Source organism: Pleurodeles waltl, chromosome 9 (assembly GCF_031143425.1).
Source record: "Pleurodeles waltl isolate 20211129_DDA chromosome 9, aPleWal1.hap1.20221129, whole genome shotgun sequence".
Classification (NCBI taxonomy): Eukaryota; Metazoa; Chordata; class Amphibia; order Caudata; family Salamandridae; genus Pleurodeles; species Pleurodeles waltl.
Window position 1 is genome coordinate 14,890,603 of NC_090448.1, and position 17,953 is coordinate 14,908,555.

General features: G+C 46.5%; 1 protein-coding gene across 1 annotated transcript in view; it reads right to left on the reverse strand.

Moving 5' to 3' along the window:
- Positions 1-17,953, reverse strand: part of LOC138258841 (mitogen-activated protein kinase 14A-like) — a 157,936-nt gene that overhangs the window by 34,165 nt on the left and 105,818 nt on the right. Inside the window, exons 7-10 of the mRNA XM_069206117.1 lie at positions 9,561-9,675; positions 4,356-4,427; positions 3,419-3,498; positions 878-956 (exon numbers count right to left, since the gene is read on the reverse strand). Coding sequence (XP_069062218.1) covers positions 878-956; positions 3,419-3,498; positions 4,356-4,427; positions 9,561-9,675 — 346 coding nt within the window. The remainder of the gene's footprint in view (positions 1-877; positions 957-3,418; positions 3,499-4,355; positions 4,428-9,560; positions 9,676-17,953) is intronic.

Below are 17,953 nucleotides of genomic sequence, written 5' to 3' on the forward strand. Positions count from 1 at the left end.
TTTGGACTTGGTCCCCTTGTTCCACAGGTACCCCAGATTGGAAATCCAGCGTTGTTGCATTGTTGGTTTGTGTCTTTCCTGCCTTATTCCTCTAACACGACTTCTTTGTCTTTAGGGGAACTTTAGTGCACTTTGCACTCACTTTTCAGGGTCTTGGGGAGGGCTAATTTTCTAACTCTCACTATTTTCTAATAGTCCCAGCGACCCTCTACAAGGTCACATAGGTTTGGGGTCCATTCGTGGTTCACATTCCACTTTTGGAGTATATGGTTTGTGTTGCCCCTATCCCTATGTGTCCCCATTGCATCCTATTGTAACTATACATTGTTTGCACTGTTTTCTAAGACTATACTGCATATTTCTGGTATTGTGTATATATATCTTGTGTATATTTCCTATCCTCTCACTGAGGGTACACTCTGAGATACTTTGGCATATTGTCATAAAAATAAAGTACCTTTATTTTTAGTATAACTGTGTATTGTGTTTTCTTATGATATTGTGCATATGACACTAGGTGGTACTGTAGTAGCTTCACACGTCTCCTAGTTCAGCCTAAGCTGCTCTGCTAAGCTACCATTATCTATCAGCCTAAGCTGCTAGACACCCTATACACTAATAAGGGATATCTGGGCCTGGTGCAAGGTGCAAGTACCCCTTGGTACTCACTACAAGCCAGTCCAGCCTCCTACAATGCCTACTTGCCTTTTTTAATGAAGAAATTATTTTTCATACAATAAATAACAAACATGCTGCAGAAAATAAAGATATTCAAATCTAAAAATCCATGAGTAACAAATGTACACTTTGTTGTAAATGAAAGGCTCCACCTGACGGTTGTGAGTCACTTCAAGCTATAAAGTTGAAGTGATCTTACCATTGCGGTTCATAGTTGGGAAAACACTCTTCAAGTTTTTTTTCTTTTTCTGTGGAAGTGCCTTCACATATTTTTGTGCCTGAAATTCACAAAAGAGATAACATAACCGATCACAAATGTTTATTACAGAAAATCCAGACGATGTCACAACATGAAGTAAATCAGTCATGTAATGCTTTAGATAGTTATACAGTGCTGAAAAATAGTTTAATCCTTCGGGTTAGACACACAAGCCTGCATTGTCATCCAAGACCAGTGTATGCTGTTGTATTCTTTCTTCTAGAGTCTCCCAAGGCCCACAGGGCTCATCTTTATTATAAGCATTCTGCCCGTCTGCTTAAAGACTTACTTATGATACTCGGGTATTCTTTTCACTTTCAACTTCTGAAAACTGTGGATGAATGTAACTGACCATCTTACAGAAAAGCCAAGTCTAAGATGTAAATGTAAGGATGGTGAGCTCTGTTTTAAATCTAAGTTGCTTCATATTCATCTTTAATCAAAAGAAAAGAAATTTCCCAAATCCAACAAAATCTTTACTAAAGATGAGAGTAGCTCTTGACAGACCCGTGACATTTAATAAATTATCCTTATATAGACGGCCAACAAATGCAATTCAATTCCATAATATAACCACTGGCAAAGAATGGATATATATTTTTTTTAATTCTCTACAATTCTTAATGCAAAATGTAGAGTAATGTAAACTAATAGTTAATAGAAAAAGGGAAGTGTAATCAAGTAAGTATTTCAAAAACTACACAGAGAGGACAGCAGCAAAGTGGATGGCCAGTCCCCTAGGGGTTTCTTACACATAACAAGTACACAGATGAGTACCAGGAGACTTTATTATCCACCTAGAACTTCACAAAACAGAGAAGGGAAGGAGAAAGGATGAAGAGAGGTTTGGGCGGGTATCACTTCCCCCCACGCTATAGTTGAAAAACAGAGAATAGACAAGGAGCAGGTGTGGAAGGAGTCAAGAAGGTTTGGGTGGAGCAGTAATGGACAAAGAGAATGGAAGAACAAAGAATATGGGGACTACAATGAAGAAAACAAGAGAAATCAGTATAAGGAAAGGAAAGTTAAGGTTAAGGACAAATGTGATAAAGGACTAGGGGCCAGATGTATCAAACGGTTTTACTCATTCTGTGTCTATGGGAAAATGTGTTCGTACATATGGCCCTAAAAACAGTGATCGATTGAATGTAAAGGACTTAGGCCATCGTAAAAGCGAATCAATATGAAGGAGTAAAGGTTATGGTAGGGTGCAGTGTTAGAAGGTCAGGTGGTGACATTAGAATGTCAGGTGGGGACATATATCCACTCACTTGCCTCTCAATAAATAGTAAAAACCTTAGAATGCCTCAGCGATGACACTTTCAGATCACACTTTCACTGTCTCCAGGTTTCAAAATTAGAGAAATGCTGGTCATGCAGGCCCCTCAGGAGTTACTCAGCTGACTGCCAAGCTCTGCAGCTCAGATCATACACAAGACCAACAAACCTCGTGTGCTACCTTCATCCTTCAATACCCATTACTTCTCAGTTCAACCCAGAATGAATTTCAAAATCATTTCCCTGACCATCAAATCAGTGCATGAAGAAATAAAAAATGCACCAAAGTACCTGTAATATATAACTCTTGACTGCGCTCTAAGTTCATACAAGCACCTCTAGAGCAAAGGTTTGGCAAAGTGGATCCCTCAGTTGAGAAAAATACAAAATATGTGCCTTGATAATTCTCTCTTTTAATAAGGGTTAATTCCATTGTCAAATTTTATTCTCTTGAAACCAACCCTTGAATACTGTAAAAATATATATATTTGTAGATTTAAATCCTGAAATAATAGTACATTAATTGTCAATAATGGTATTCATGTAAATCTTTCCTAAATATATAAAGTTCTTCAGTCTAAAACCTACTATGGAAAATTCATTTGTTAAGCTTGCTCTAAGCATTATCCTTTTTCATTAGCCAATATGTAGAACTGGACAAACAAACATGCCAAGAGTGATGTTTGGAAGACAATAAGAAAGCAGCTTTAGACAAGGAAAATGAGACATTTCAAAACCATGATTGTTGTATGGGAAAGGAGAACAATGTAACTTTCAGTCAGAGAGAGGACTATCTATCACATATTCCTGAAGAAACAACAAGCATGATTTTGACCGAGGGTGAATGAACAGTTAAGTCCTTTCAACTTCAAGAGTATGTTCTACAAGTGACAAAAATCTATCCTTTCCACTGTCTATGTGCTCTAATTAGACTATTACATTTGGTTCACTGTTTCTTTTCAGAACAATTTTGATTTGGTCACATGTGAAATTGATCCAGTCACCGTCCAGGATCACCAATGACCATTGCCCTTAAGTAATCTGGACCATTCTGCCTGGTCTCATGAACTCTGATAGCTATAAGTCTTAGGTGATCTCCTGTGAGGCCTCCTAGTACAATGAAAGTACATTGTGTTTACACCAACAAGAGACAACTGAGTCCAAGGTGCCTGCTCGTGGTACCACGGTGGAAGAGATACTCACATCCCTGCTGTCCATCTTGTCGATGAGCGACGGCTGTGGGCTTCCAGTCAAATCTATGATCTTGTTCAACTCGTCAAAATCTGTTTAGATGGTTAAGATGAATCAACAACTTCTAGCTGAGACATGGTAAGGATCAACTGTTTCAAACTGCAGACATTTGGCAGAACTAACAAGCATAGAGTACAAAACACTGAGGGTGAACAAAGTTTAAAACAAGCAAATAAAACCTCTTTATTCAAAACACATTTTCATGTTGATTTTAATAAAGGAAGGTGAATGTAATAACCGTATTAAAAGACATATAGCAGGCTCTAAGACAAAAACTATTGCATCAGATGTATCAGGTACATTTCTACTCCAGTTACAGCATTCCTGTGACCAATCATTGCCCTGGAAACCTGAGTCTCTGTCACCATTGGTTACGTAACAAGCAGCCGACAATTGCTTAGCAGCCACAGAGTCATTTGTGAGACAGACATCATTTGTTACACTGGATGCAGACAGGGCATCTGTAATTAAGCTTATTTCAGTTTTTGAAATTCTAATTAAATCCATCTACCCATAGTCTTGTCACGACATATCTGTCTACATTTATATGTAATGTGCCTTTTGCAGAGCACCCGTGCCGTGGTGAAGCCGCTATAGAGAGCAGCATTTGGAATACACTGTTTTACAGGAAGTGTGTTTTTTTAATATGGGCAATCAAATTGATATCAAACTGAAAATGCACTACTGACATCCAAACTCAGAGCTATTTGTGTGCGATCATGCAATGAAAGTACACATTCGGTGACGTATCAAACATATTCTCTCTGCACATTTAAAGATGGGTCTGATATAGGGACGGTTTCCACTGTAACAGGCTTCTTTCTTCGCTGTTTCACATGTTTCCATCTACCTAATCAGTCTTAGAAAGACTGTAGGTAAAAAAGGATACAGTCACCTCCAGGGAATAAGACCTGTCCGGTTACCATTTCAGCCAGTATGCATCCAACCGACCACATGTCCACTGCAGGGGAAGGCAAAAGAAGGTGTGTGCCAAAGATCATTAGGGAGTAGCACTGATGCACCACATCACACAAAGCAGTAACACCTCACAGGCCAGTGCTAATCAAAAGAACCAGAAGAGAGCATGGCGTGCACGGCCGATGCACCACATCAATCAACCAATCAGTAGATTTGTAGAGCGCTTCTTGTCACCTGTGAGGGCATCCAGGCCCTGACCGCATGACAACCCTGCAACCTATCACCAGTCAGCAATATTCAGACGAAAGCAAGGCAGCGCCAGCATGCGCAGTACTAATTCACAACACCATAGGGATCGACAACCCCTCACCCTCCAGCAATAATCAAAACAAAAGCAAGTTCAGGTGAGAGACTGGAAGGAAATGGAATGAGCTCCTAGCGGCAGGTGAATAGTATTCATGGATTTGTTGTAAATAGAGTTGCTGCATTTCTTAGAAAAATGCCATTGGAACAGCCAGAATCTTGTAGGTGAAAAAGATTTTGTATAAATTTGACAATATTATTTTCCAACATGGCCATTATCCCTCTGTTTTCTCTAATAGTCATTCTGAAAAGTGAGGAATGAGGATGTTCCAAAATGAATGATGTACAAAACCTTTTAACTGATTTCTTTATGTGGCTTTATAGACAGCGCTCTGCACCATAGAAAGCCAAGGCAATGATATGTTAATGAGATATTAAGTGCACCATTTGCACACAGTATTAACTACGCTAACTAAATTGTTTTCTGCTGGGGTTTCCTAACTAATTTTGCACAGGAATACATTAAACTTGCATTCTTCTGTGTTCCGTAGACCCTCTCTAAAAACCGGGATGTTTGTTAAATTTGCGAGGACTGTCCTAGCAAATCCTGGATGGCTGGTCAACCTACCTGTAAACCGCTTACTATTAACCAAAGGTAGTTACTGGTAAGCAGTGACCTAGTTTTATGTCTAATGCAAATCACTCTACAATCAGTGTATCAGGTGAGTTTAGCTCTACTGCGTAAAAATAAAGTCTGTAGTTCAATCTTGATTGATATTGTAGCTCTGTTCGGAGAGACCTCAGCTGGCCATAGCTCCTGTCCGAAAGGTAAAGCGTGAAGTATCTGTGGTCATGTGAGATCGTTCTGTCGTCTAAAAGTAAAGCCTGTAGGATATGTGATCACGCGGGACTGTGCTGTTGTCTAAAAGTAAAGCCTGTAGGATATGTGATCACGCGGGATTGTGCTGTTGTCTAAAAGTAAAGCTTGTAGGATATGTGATCACGTGGGATCTCCCTGTTGTCTAAAAGTAAACCATATAGGATAAGTGATCATGTGAGATCGTTCTGTTGTCTAAAAGTAAACCCTGTAGGATTTGTGAACTCTCTGGGTTCTTCATTCACCAAGATACTTAAGTGTAGTGAGGTTATGAGTGCAGAGTCTATGCACTCGGGTGGAATCTCCTCACTGCAGTTCTCAGAGTGCGGAGAATCCGTGCTCGTAGCTTTACTACACGTAACTACCTTCTTGAATCAGGCCCTGGGCGTATACACCTAGAGTGTAAGACCATCCATGCTCTATGGTACCCGCCTGCAGCTGTTCGCCTGGAGTGTAAGACCATTAATGCTCTACGGTACCTGCCTGCAGGTGTTCTCCTGGAGTATAAGACCGTTCATGCTCTATGGAACCTGCCTTCAGGTGTTCTGGAGAGTAAGACCATTCATGCTCTGTGGTACCTGTCTGCAGGTGTTTCTCCTGGAGTGTAAGACCATCAATGGTCTCTGGTATCTGCCTGCAGGTGTTCTCCTGGCGTGTAAGACTGTTCATGCTCCATGGTACCTGTCTGCAGGTGTTCTCCCGGAGTGTAAGACCGCTCATGCTGTATGGTACTTGCCTTCAAGTGTTCTTCTGGAGTATAAGACCGTTCATGCTCTATGGAACCTGCCTTCAGGTGTTCTCCTGGAGTGTAAGACCATTCATGCTCTATGGTACCTGCCTGCAGGTGTTCTCCCGGAGTGTAAGACCGCTCATGCTGTATGGTACCTCCCTTCAAGTGTTCTTCTGGAGTATAAGACCGTTCATGCTCTATGGAACCTGCCTTCAGGTGTTCTCCTGGAGTGTAAGACCATTCATGCTCTATGGTACCTGCCTGCAGGTGTTCTCCCGGAGTGTAAGACCACTCATGCTGTATGGTACCTCCCTTCAAGTGTTCTTCTGGAGTATAAGACCGTTCATGCTCTATGGAACCTGCCTTCAGGTGTTCTCCTGGAGTGTAAGACCGTTCATGCTCTGTGGTACCTGCCTGCAGGTGTTCTCCTGGAGTTTAAGACCGTTCATGCTCTATGGTACCTGCCTTCAAGTGTTCTCCTGGAGTGTAAGACCGCTCATGCTGTATGGTACCTCCCTTCAAGTGTTCTTCTGGAGTATAAGACCGTTCATGCTCTATGGAACCTGCCTTCAGGTGTTCTCCTGGAGTATAAGACCGTTCATGCTCTATGGAACCTGCCTTCAGGTGTTCTCCTGGAGTGTAAGACCGTTCATGCTCTGTGGTACCTGCCTGCAGGTGTTCTCCTGGAGTGTAAGACCGTTCATGCTCTATGGTACCTGTCTGCAGGTGTTCTCCCGGAGTGTAAGACCGCTCATGCTGTATGGTACCTGCCTTCAAGTGTTCTTCTGCAGTATAAGACCGTTCATGCTCTATGGAACCTGCCTTCAGGTGTTCTCCTGGAGTGTAAGACCATTCATGCTCTATGGTACCTGCCTGCAGGTGTTCTCCCGGAGTGTAAGACCGCTCATGCTGTATGGTACCTCCCTTCAAGTGTTCTTCTGGAGTATAAGACCGTTCATGCTCTATGGAACCTGCCTTCAGGTGTTCTCCTGGAGTGTAAGACCATTCATGCTCTATGGTACCTGCCTGCAGGTGTTCTCCTGGAGTGTAAGACCACTCATGCTGTATGGTACCTCCCTTCAAGTGTTCTTCTGGAGTATAAGACCGTTCATGCTCTATGGAACCTGCCTTCAGGTGTTCTCCTGGAGTGTAAGACCGTTCATGCTCTGTGGTACCTGCCTGCAGGTGTTCTCCTGGAGTGTAAGACCGTTCATGCTCTATGGTGCCTGCTTTCAAGTGTTCTCCTGGAGTGTAAGACCGCTCATGCTGTATGGTACCTCCCTTCAAGTGTTCTTCTGGAGTATAAGACCGTTCATGCTCTATGGAACCTGCCTTCAGGTGTTCTCCTGGAGTATAAGACCGTTCATGCTCTATGGAACCTGCCTTCAGGTGTTCTCCTGGAGTATAAGACCGTTCATGCTCTGTGGAACTTGCCTTCAGGTGTTCTCCTGGAGTGTAAGACTGTTCATGCTCTGTGGTACCTGCCTGCAGGTGTTCTCCTGGAGTGTAAGACCGTTCATGCTCTATGGTACCTGTCTGCAGGTGTTCTCCCGGAGTGCAAGACCGCTCATGCTGTATGGTACCTGCCTTCAAGTGTTCTTCTGGAGTATAAGACCGTTCATGCTCTATGGAACCTGCCTTCCGGTGTTCTCTTGGAGTGTAAGACCATTCATGCTCTATGGTACCTGCCTGCAGGTGCTCTCCTGGAGTGTAAGACAGAACGCAGAGAGTCCGTCTCTCCCCTTTCCGCTCCAAAGCCACCAACCTCATCTGCGGCGTCCCCCAAGGATCCTCCCTCAGTCCCACGTTGTTCAACGTCTACATGGCCCCCCTCGCTCAACTGGCCCGCCAACACCACCTCAGCATCATCTCCTACGCCGACGATACCCAGCTCGTCCTCTCCCTGACCAAAGACCCGCTCACCGCCAAAACAAACCTCCACGAGGGACTAAAATCCATCGCCGATTGGATGAACAACAGCCGCCTGAAACTCAACTCCGACAAGACGGAAGTCCTCATCCTCGGACGCACTCCCTCGGCCTGGAACGACTCATGGTGGCCCTCCGTCCTCGGACTCCCACCCACCCCTGCCAGCCACGCAAGAAACCTCGGCTTCATCCTGGACTCCGCCCTCACCATGTCCAAACAGGTCAGCGCCGTCTCCTCCTCCTGTTTCAACACCCTTCGAATGCTCCGCAGAATCTTCAAGTGGATTCCAACAGAAACCAGAAAGACGGTGACCCAGGCCCTCGTCAGCAGCAGACTTGACTACGGCAACGCACTCTACACAGGCATACCAACCAAAGACATCAAACGCCTCCAACGTATCCAAAATGCCTCCGCCCGACTGATCCTCAACATACCTCGCCGAAGTCACATCTCCCCTCACCTAAAGGAACTCCACTGGCTCCCGGTAGACAAGAGGATAACCTTCAAACTCCTGACCCACGCTCACAAGGCACTTCACAACACCGGACCCTCCTACCTCAACACCAGACTCAACTTCTACACGCCAACACGTCAACTCCGATCCGCCAACCTCGCCCTCGCCATCGTACCCCGAATCCAGCGCAAGACATCCGGCGGCAGATCCTTCTCCTTCCTCGCCGCCAAGACCTGGAACTCTCTCCCCACATCTCTTCGCCAGACCCAGGACCTCCTCACATTCAGAAGGCTCCTCAAGACCTGGCTCTTCGACCGCTAATCCAGCAGCGCCCCCCCCCCCCCCTCAGCGCCTCGAAACCCTGACGGGTACATAGCGCGCTTTATAAATACCATGATTGATTGATTGATTGATTAAGACCGCTCATGCCGTATGGTACCTCCCTTCAAGTGTTCTTCTGGAGTATAAGACCATTCATGCTCTATGGAACCTGCCTTCAGGTGTTCGCCTGGAGTGTAAGACCACTCATGCTCTATGGTACCTGTCTGCAGGTGTTCGGGTGGAGTGTAAGACCATTCATGCTCTATGGTACCTGCCTGCAGGTATCCTCCTGGAGTGTAATACCATCCATGGTCTACGGTACCTGCCTGCAGGTGTGCTCCTGGAGTGTAAGACCGTTCATGCTCTATGGTACCTGCCCGCAGGTGTTCTCCTGGAGTGTAACACCTTTGATGCTCCGTGGTACCTGCCTGCAGGTGTTCACCTGGAGTGTAAGACCATCCATGGTACCTGCCCGCAGGTGTTCTCCTGGAGTGTAACACCTTTGATGCTCCGTGGTACCTGCCTGGAGCACAGGTGCTGACGTAACCCCGCTCTACCGTACCTGCCCGCGTGTAGTGCATCCAGCTCAGGATCACCTCCGGCGCCCTGTACCACCTCGTCACCACGTACCCGGTCATCTCATTCTCGGCATGTCGGGCTAAACCGAAATCTAAAATCTGCAGGGAGGAAAGTACAGCAGGTGAGACCCGTTCCTGTCGCTGGTCAAAGAAAGCAAACAATATATCTTACGACAAATACGTCACTCCAGGAAGTCAAATAAAAGATCACCCTCAAATCAAGATACGGAATAGAAGCCAGTAAGAGACGCGCAGGTGAGGCATTGTTGGAAACTGGGCCTCACGTCTGGGAGATATTTCAGTTTAACAGAGGGAGGAACCAGCCCCTCTCATACAGCATATGATTGTGCGCGTCATTCAGCCGTGCGACCCCTGGTTTATCACACAAGATTGTGCACATGTTGCAAGTTACCCCGTGATGGGGAGATGCTGGGGAGCGGTCGCTGCCCTCCTGTGAGACCCACTTCCCATCACCCTACATCCCACGCCATCAGCTACCACACCCAGGACTGCCCTGGGGGGTCTTCACCTCGCCCTGGCGCAGAGAGTCGGTGAATGTCGGTGCTTGATGACATCATCAGCACATGTTTTAGGGACACATGTTGTATGCAGAGCAGAAGTACTCCACCCTACTTCTCGGAGTACTGCATGTACTCCTGGGCTTGAAATGCAGAGCATGGTGTAGGAGGCTGGACTGGCTTGTAGTGAGTACCAAGGGGTACTTACACCTTGCACCAGGCCCAGTTATCCCTTATTAGTGTATAGGGTGTCTAGCAGCTTAGGCTGATAGATAATGGTAGCTTAGCAGAGCAGCTTAGGCTGAACTAGGAGACGTGTGAAGCTACTACAGTACCACTTAGTGTCATATGCACAATATCATAAGAAAACACAATACACAGTTATACTAAAAATAAAGGTACTTTATTTTTATGACAATATGCCAAAGTATCTTAGAGTGTACCCTCAGTGAGAGGATAGGAAATATACACAAGATATATATACACAATAGCAAAAATATGCAGTAAAGTCTTAGAAAACAGTGCAAACAATGTATAGTTACAATAGGATGCAATGGGGAAACATAGGGATAGGGGCAACACAAACCATATACTCCAAAAGTGGAATGCGAACCACGAATGGACCCCAAACCTATGTGACCTTGTAGAGGGTCGCTGGGACTATTAGAAAATAGTGAGAGTTAGAAAAATAACCCTCCCCAAGACCCTGAAAAGAGAGTGCAAAGTGCACCAAAGTTCCCCTAAGGACAAAAGAGTCGTGTTAGAGGAATAATGCAGGAAAGACACAAACCAGCAATGCAACAACTCTGGATTTCCAATCTAGGGTACCTGTGGAACAAGGGGACCAAGTCCAAAAGTCACAAGCAAGTCGGAGATGGGCAGATGCCCAGGAAATGCCAGCTGCGGGTGCAAAGAAGCTTCGACTGGACAGAAGAAGCTGAGGTTTCTGCAGGAACGAAAAGGGCTAGAGACTTCCCCTTTGGTGGACGGATTCCACTTGCCTTGGAGAGTCGTGCAGAAGTGTTTTCCTGCCGGAAGGACGCCAACAAGCCTTGCTACACGCAAATCGTGCGTTTGGCGTTTTTGGACGCTGCTGGGGCCCAGGAGGGACCAGGAGGTCGCAAATTGGACCTGCAGAGAGAGGGGACGTCGAGCAAGACAAAGAGCCCTCACTGAAGCAGGTAACACCCGGAGAAGTGCCAGAAACAGGCACTACGAGGATGCGTGAAACGGTGCTCGCCGAAGTTGCACAAAGGAGTCCCACGTCGCCGGAGACCAACTTAGAAAGTCGTGCAATGCAGGTTAGAGTGCCGTGGACCCAGGCTTGGCTGTGCACGAAAGATTTCCGCCGGAAGTGCACAGGGGCCGGAGTAGCTGCAAAGTCGCGGTTCCCAGCAATGCAGCCCAGCGAGGTGAGGCAAGGACTTACCTCCACCAAACTTGGGCTGAAGAGTCACTGGACTGTGGGGGTCACTTGGACAGCATCGCTGGATTCGAGGGACCTCGCTCGTTGTTCTGAGAGGAGGCCCAAGGGACCGGTAATGCAGCTTTTTGGTGCCTGCGGTTGCAGGGGGAAGATTCCGTCGACCCACGGGAGATTTCTTCGGAGCTTCTGGTGCAGAGAGGAGGCAGACTACCCCCACAGCATGCACAAGCAGGAAAACAGTCGAGAAGGCGGCAGGATCAGCGTTACAGAGTTGCAGTAGTCGTCTTTGCTACTATGTTGCAGGTTTGCAGGCTTCCAGCGCGGTCAGCGGTCGATTCCTTATCAGAAGGTGAAGAGGGAGATGCAGAGGAACTCGGCTGAGCTCATGCATTCGTTATCTGAAGTTTCCCCAGAGACAGAGACCCTAAATAGCCAGAAAAGAGGGTTTGGCTACCTAGGAGAGAGGAAAGGCTACTAACACCTGAAGGAGCCTATCACAAGGAGTCTCTGACGTCACCTGGTGGCACTGGCCACTCAGAGCAGTCCAGTGTGCCAGCAGCACCTCTGTTTCCAAGATGGCAGAGGTCTGGAGCACACTGGAGGAGCTCTGGACACCTCCCAGGGGAGGTGCAGGTCAGGGGAGTGGTCACTCCCCTTTCCTTTGTCCAGTTTCGCGCCAGAGCAGGGGCTAAGGGGTCCCTGAACCGGTGTAGACTGGCTTATGCAGAATTGGGCACATCTGTGCCCAACAAAGCATTTCCAGAGGCTGGGGGAGGCTACTCCTCCCCTGCCTTCACACCATTTTCCAAAGGGAGAGGGTGTCACACCCTCTCTCAGAGGAAGTTCTTTGTTCTGCCATCCTGGGCCAGGCCTGGCTGGACCCCAGGAGGGCAGCTGCCTGTCTGAGGGGTTGGCAGCAGCAGCAGCTGCAGTGAAACCCCAGGAAGGGCAGTCTGGCAGTACCAGGGTCTGTGCTACAGACCACTAGGATCATGGAATTGTACCAACAATGCCAGGATGGCATAGAGGGGGCAATTCCATGATCATAGACATGTTACATGGCCATATTCGGAGTTACCATGGTGAAGCTACATATAGGTACCTATATGTAGTGCACGCGTGTAATGGTGTCCCCGCACTCACAAAGTTCAGTGAATTGGCTCTGAACAATGTGGGGGCACCTTGGCTAGTGCCAGGGTGCCCTCACACTAAGTAACTTTGCACCTAACCTTTACTAGGTAAAGGTTAGACATATGGGTGACTTATAAGTTACTTAAGTGCAGTGTAAAATGGCTGTGAAATAACGTGGACGTTATTTCACTCAGGCTGCAGTGGCAGGCCTGTGTAAGAATTGTCAGAGCTCCCTATGGGTGGCAAAAGAAATGCTGCAGCCCATAGGGATCTCCTGGAACCCCAATACCCTGGGTACCTCAGTACCATATACTAGGGAATTATAAGGGTGTTCCAGTAAGCCAATGTAAATTGGTAAAAATGGTCACTAGCCTGTCAGTGACAATTTGGAAAGAAATGAGAGAGCATAACCACTGAGGTTCTGATTAGCAGAGCCTCAGTGAGACAGTTAGTCACTACACAGGTAACACATTCAGGCACACTTATGAGCACTGGGGCCCTGGGTTACCAGGGTCCCAGTGACACATACAACTAAAACAACATATATACAGTGAAAAATGGGGGTAACATGCCAGGCAAGATGGTACTTTCCTACACAACCCCCCCCCAAACGAAGGACAATAAGACTAGCCATTACCTGATGAGTCTTCATTGTCTAAGTGGAAATATCTGGAGAGTCCATCTGCATTGGAGTGGCTACTCCCAGGTCTATGTTCCACTGTATAGTCCATTCCCTGTAGGGATATGGACACCTCAACAATTTAGGATTTTCACCTTTCATTTGTTTTAGCCAAAGTAGAGGTTTGTGGTCTGTCTGAACAATGAAGTGAGTGCCAAACAGGTATGGCCTCAACTTCTTCAGAGCCCAGACCACAGCAAAGGCCTCCCTCTCTATGGCAGACCAACGCTTTTCTCTAGGGGTCAACCTTCTGCTAATAAAAGCAACAGGTTGATCCTGGCCCTCAGAATTAAGTTGTGATAGGACTGCCCCTACTCCTAATTCAGATGCATCAGTTTGGACATAGAATTTTTTAGAGTAACAAGGGCTTTTCGGGACAGGTGCAGAGCACATGGCCTGCTTCAGCTCCTCAAAAGCTTTCTGACAGTTTGCTGTCCATAATACCTTTTTAGGCATTTTCTTGGATGTGAGGTCATTAAGAGGGGCTGCAATGGAGCCATAGTTCTTAATGAACCTCCTGTAATACCCAGTGAGGCCTAGGAAGGCTCTCACCTGAGTCTGAGTGGTAGGGGGAACCCAATCAATAATAGTTTGGATTTTCCCCTGAAGTGGTGCAATCTGTTCCCCACCAACAAGGTGTCCCAGATAAACCACCTTACCCTGCCCTATCTGGCACTTTGAAGCCTTGATAGTGAGGCCTGCCTTTTGCAGAGCCTCCAAAACTTTCCATAGGTGGACCAGGTGATCATCCCAGCTGGAGCTAAAGACAGCTATATCGTCCAAATATGCTGCACTGAAAGCTTCCAGCCCTTGCAGGACTGTGTTCACCAACCTCTGAAAAGTGGCAGGTGCATTTTTCAAACCAAAAGGCATTACAGTAAACTGGTAATGTCATCCAATGGTAGAAAATGCAGTCTTAGGTTTAGCATCTTCTGACAATTTGATCTGCCAATACCCTGCAGTCAAATCAAAAGTGCTTAGATACTTGGCAGATGCCAGTGTATCTATGAGCTCATCTGCCATGGGTATAGGGTGAGCATCAGTTTTGGTTACCAAGTTGAGACCTCTATAGTCTACACAAAACCTCATTTCCTTCTTTCCATCTTTAGAATTGGGTTTTGGTACCAGTACCACAGGAGAAGCCCATGGACTGTCAGAGTGCTCAACCACTCCTAGTTCCAACATTTTCTGAACTTCTTGCTTTATGCAGTCCCTGACATGGTCAGGCTGCCTATAGATCTTACTTTTGACAGGTAAACTGTCTCCAGTATCTATAGTGTGCTCACACCAAGAAGTGGTGCCTGGCACAATGGAGAAGAGTTCTGAAAATTGTCCTAGGAGATTTATGCAATTATCTTTCTGCTCAGCAGTAAGACAATCAGCCAAAACTACACCTTCCACAAGAGCATCTTGTTCTGTGGAAGAGAAGAGATCAGGTAGAGGATCACTGTCTTCTTCCTGTCCCTCATCTGTTGCCATGAGCAGGGTGAGATCAGCCCTGTCATAGTAGGGTTTCAGGCGGTTGACATGGAGCACCCTAAGGGGACTCCTGGCAGTGCCTAAGTCAACCAAGTAGGTGACTTCACCCTTCTTTTCAACAATTGTGTGGGGTCCACTCCATTTATCTTGGAGTGCTCTTGGGGCCACAGGCTCCAAGACCCACACTTTCTGCCCTGGTTGGTACTGAACCAAAACAGCCTTCTGATCATGCCATTGCTTCTGGAGCTCTTGGCTGGCCTAAAGGTTTTTACTGGCCTTTTTCATGTACTCAGCCATCCTTGATCTGAGGCCAAGTACATAATCCACAATATCCTGCTTAGGAGCTTTTAAAGGTTGTTCCCAACCCTCCTTTACAAGTGTGAGTGGACCCCTAACAGGGTGTCCAAAAAGAAGTTCAAAGGGGCTGAAGCCCACTCCTTTCTGGGGTACCTCCCTGTAGGCAAAAAGGAGGCATGGTAGAAGGATATCCCATCTCCTGCGGAGTTTTTCAGGGAGTCCCATAATCATGCCTTTGAGAGTTTTATTAAATCTCTCTACCAGTCCATTTGTTTGTGGATGATAGGGTGTTGTGAACTTGTAAGTTACACCACACTCCTTCCACATGGCCTTTAAGTATGCAGACATGAAATTGCTTCCTCTGTCTGATACTACTTCCTTTGGGAAGCCCACCCTGGAAAATATTCCCAGGAGGGCCTTTGCCACTGCAGGAGCTGTAGTGGTCCTTAAAGGAATTGCTTCAGGATATCTTGTGGCATGGTCCACTACCACCAAGATAAACCTATTGCCTGAAGCAGTAGGAGGGTCAAGGGGGCCAACTATGTCAACCCCTACCCTTTCAAAGGGAACCCCAACCACAGGCAGTGGGATAAGGGGTGCCTTTGGAGTGCCACCTGTCTTGCCACTGGCTTGACAGGTTTCACAGGACTTGCAAAATTATTTTGTGTCCTCAGACATCCTAGGCCAATGAAACAATGGTACCAGTCTGTCCCAAGTTTTCATTTGACCCAGGTGCCCAGCTAAGGGAATGTCATGTGCCAGTGTTAGGAGGAACTTTCTGTACTCCTGAGGAATCACTAATCTCCTGGCAGCTCCAGGTTTAGGATCCCTATGCTCAGTGTACAAGAGATTGTCCTCCCAGTAAACTCTGTGAGAGTCACTGACATCCCCATTAGCCTGTTTGACAGCTTGCTGTCTGAGACCCTCTAATGTGGGACAGGTTTGCTGTGCCACACTCAGCTCCTCTCTGGCAGGCCCCCCTTCACCCAAAAGCTCAGCAGTGTCTGCTTCCAGCTCCTCTGGTGTAGGTTCTGCACAGGGAGGGAATTCTTCTTCCTCAGAATTAGAATCCACTGTAGAGGGAGGGATAGTAGGAAGTGGTTTGCTTCTACTAGCCCTAGCTTTAGGGAGCACTTGGTCCATTGTTCCAGGATCCAAGCTTCCCTGTCCTTTTTGCTTTTTGGCCTGAGCCCTTGTCAAAGCAAAAATATGCCCTGGGATGCCCAGCATTGCTGCATGGGCCTCCAACTCCACATCTGACCAAGCTGATGTCTCCAAATCATTCCCTAATAGACAGTCTACAGGTAAATCTGAAGCTACCACAACTTTCTTTGGACCAGTTACCCCCCCCCCAGTTGAGATTTACAACAGCCATGGGGTGGCTTTGTGTTATGTTGTGAGCATCGGTTACTTGGTACTGGTGTCCAAGTATGTGTTGTTCAGGGTGCACCAGTTTCTCAATCACCATTGTGACACTGGCACCTGTGTCCCTGTAGGCCTGGACCTCAACACCATTTATTAGGGTTAGTTGCTTGTACTTCTCCAAGTTATGGGGGCAAGCAACCAAAGTGGCTAAATCAATAGCCCCTTCAGAGACTAAAGTAGCCTCTGTGGTCTCCCTAATCAGACCAACCCCAACTAAATTACCAAAAGTGAGCCCAGCTACTCCCTTGGATTGGCTATTAGTAGGTTTGCTCCCACCACCACTGCTATTAGTAGGGACACTAGGTGTAGCAGTAGGGGTTGTAGTGGTAGGAGCTGTGGTGCCTTTCTTTGGACAACTGGGATCTGTTGTCCAATGGCCTTTTATTTTACATAAATAGCACCATGGTTTCTTTTCCTTGTTCTGATTAAAGGAGGATTTGGGCCCACCACCCCCACCAGAGTGTTTTTGTGGGCCTGATGAAGACTCATTTTTAGATTTGTCCCCACCCTTGTCAGAAGACTTACCATCCTTCTTTTTGTTGCCATCTTTGTCACCCCCTGTATGAACTTTTCTGTTCACTCTTGTTCTGACCCATTTGTCTGCCTTCTTTCCCAATTCTTGGGGAGAGGTCAGATCAGAGTCCACCAAGTACTGGTGCAACAAATCAGACACACAATTATTAAGAATATGCTCTCTCAGGATCAAGTTATACAGGCTGTCATAATCAGTAACTTTACTGCCATGTAACCACCCCTCCAAGGCCTTCACTGCCTGGTCAATGAAATCAACCCAGTCTTGTGAAGACTCCTTTTTGGTCTCTCTGAACTTTATCCTGTACTGTTCAGTGGTTAAGCCATAACCATCCAGGAGTGCATTCTTAAGAACTTGGAAATTATTGGCATCATTTTCTTTCACTGTAAGGAGCCTATCCCTACCTTTTCCACTAAATGATAGCCATAGGATAGCAGCCCACTGCTTTTGAGGGACATCCTGTACAGCACAGGCCCTCTCAAGTGCAGCAAACCACTTGTTAATGTCATCCCCCTCCTTATAAGGGGGAACTATCTTGTGCAGATTCCTGGAATCATGCTCTTTTGCAGGATGACTATGGGGAATACTGCTGCTGCCACCATGGGTTTCTAAACCCAACTTCTGTCTTTCCCTCTCTATTTCTAAAGACTGTCTATCCAAATCCAGCTGTTGCTTCTTGAGCTTCAGTCTGGTTTGTTCCACTCTCAATCTATTGAGCTCCCTTTCTAACAATCTGTCATCAGGGTGGGTGGGAGGGACATTTCTAGATACAGAGGTATGATGGGAATGAACAGAAGGAGACCTGTCCCTTACAGAGGGCACCCTAACAGCTTGGCTACCAGCATAATGTGAGAGCACATCATCAGTATGATGTGATTCAACCTCTGTAC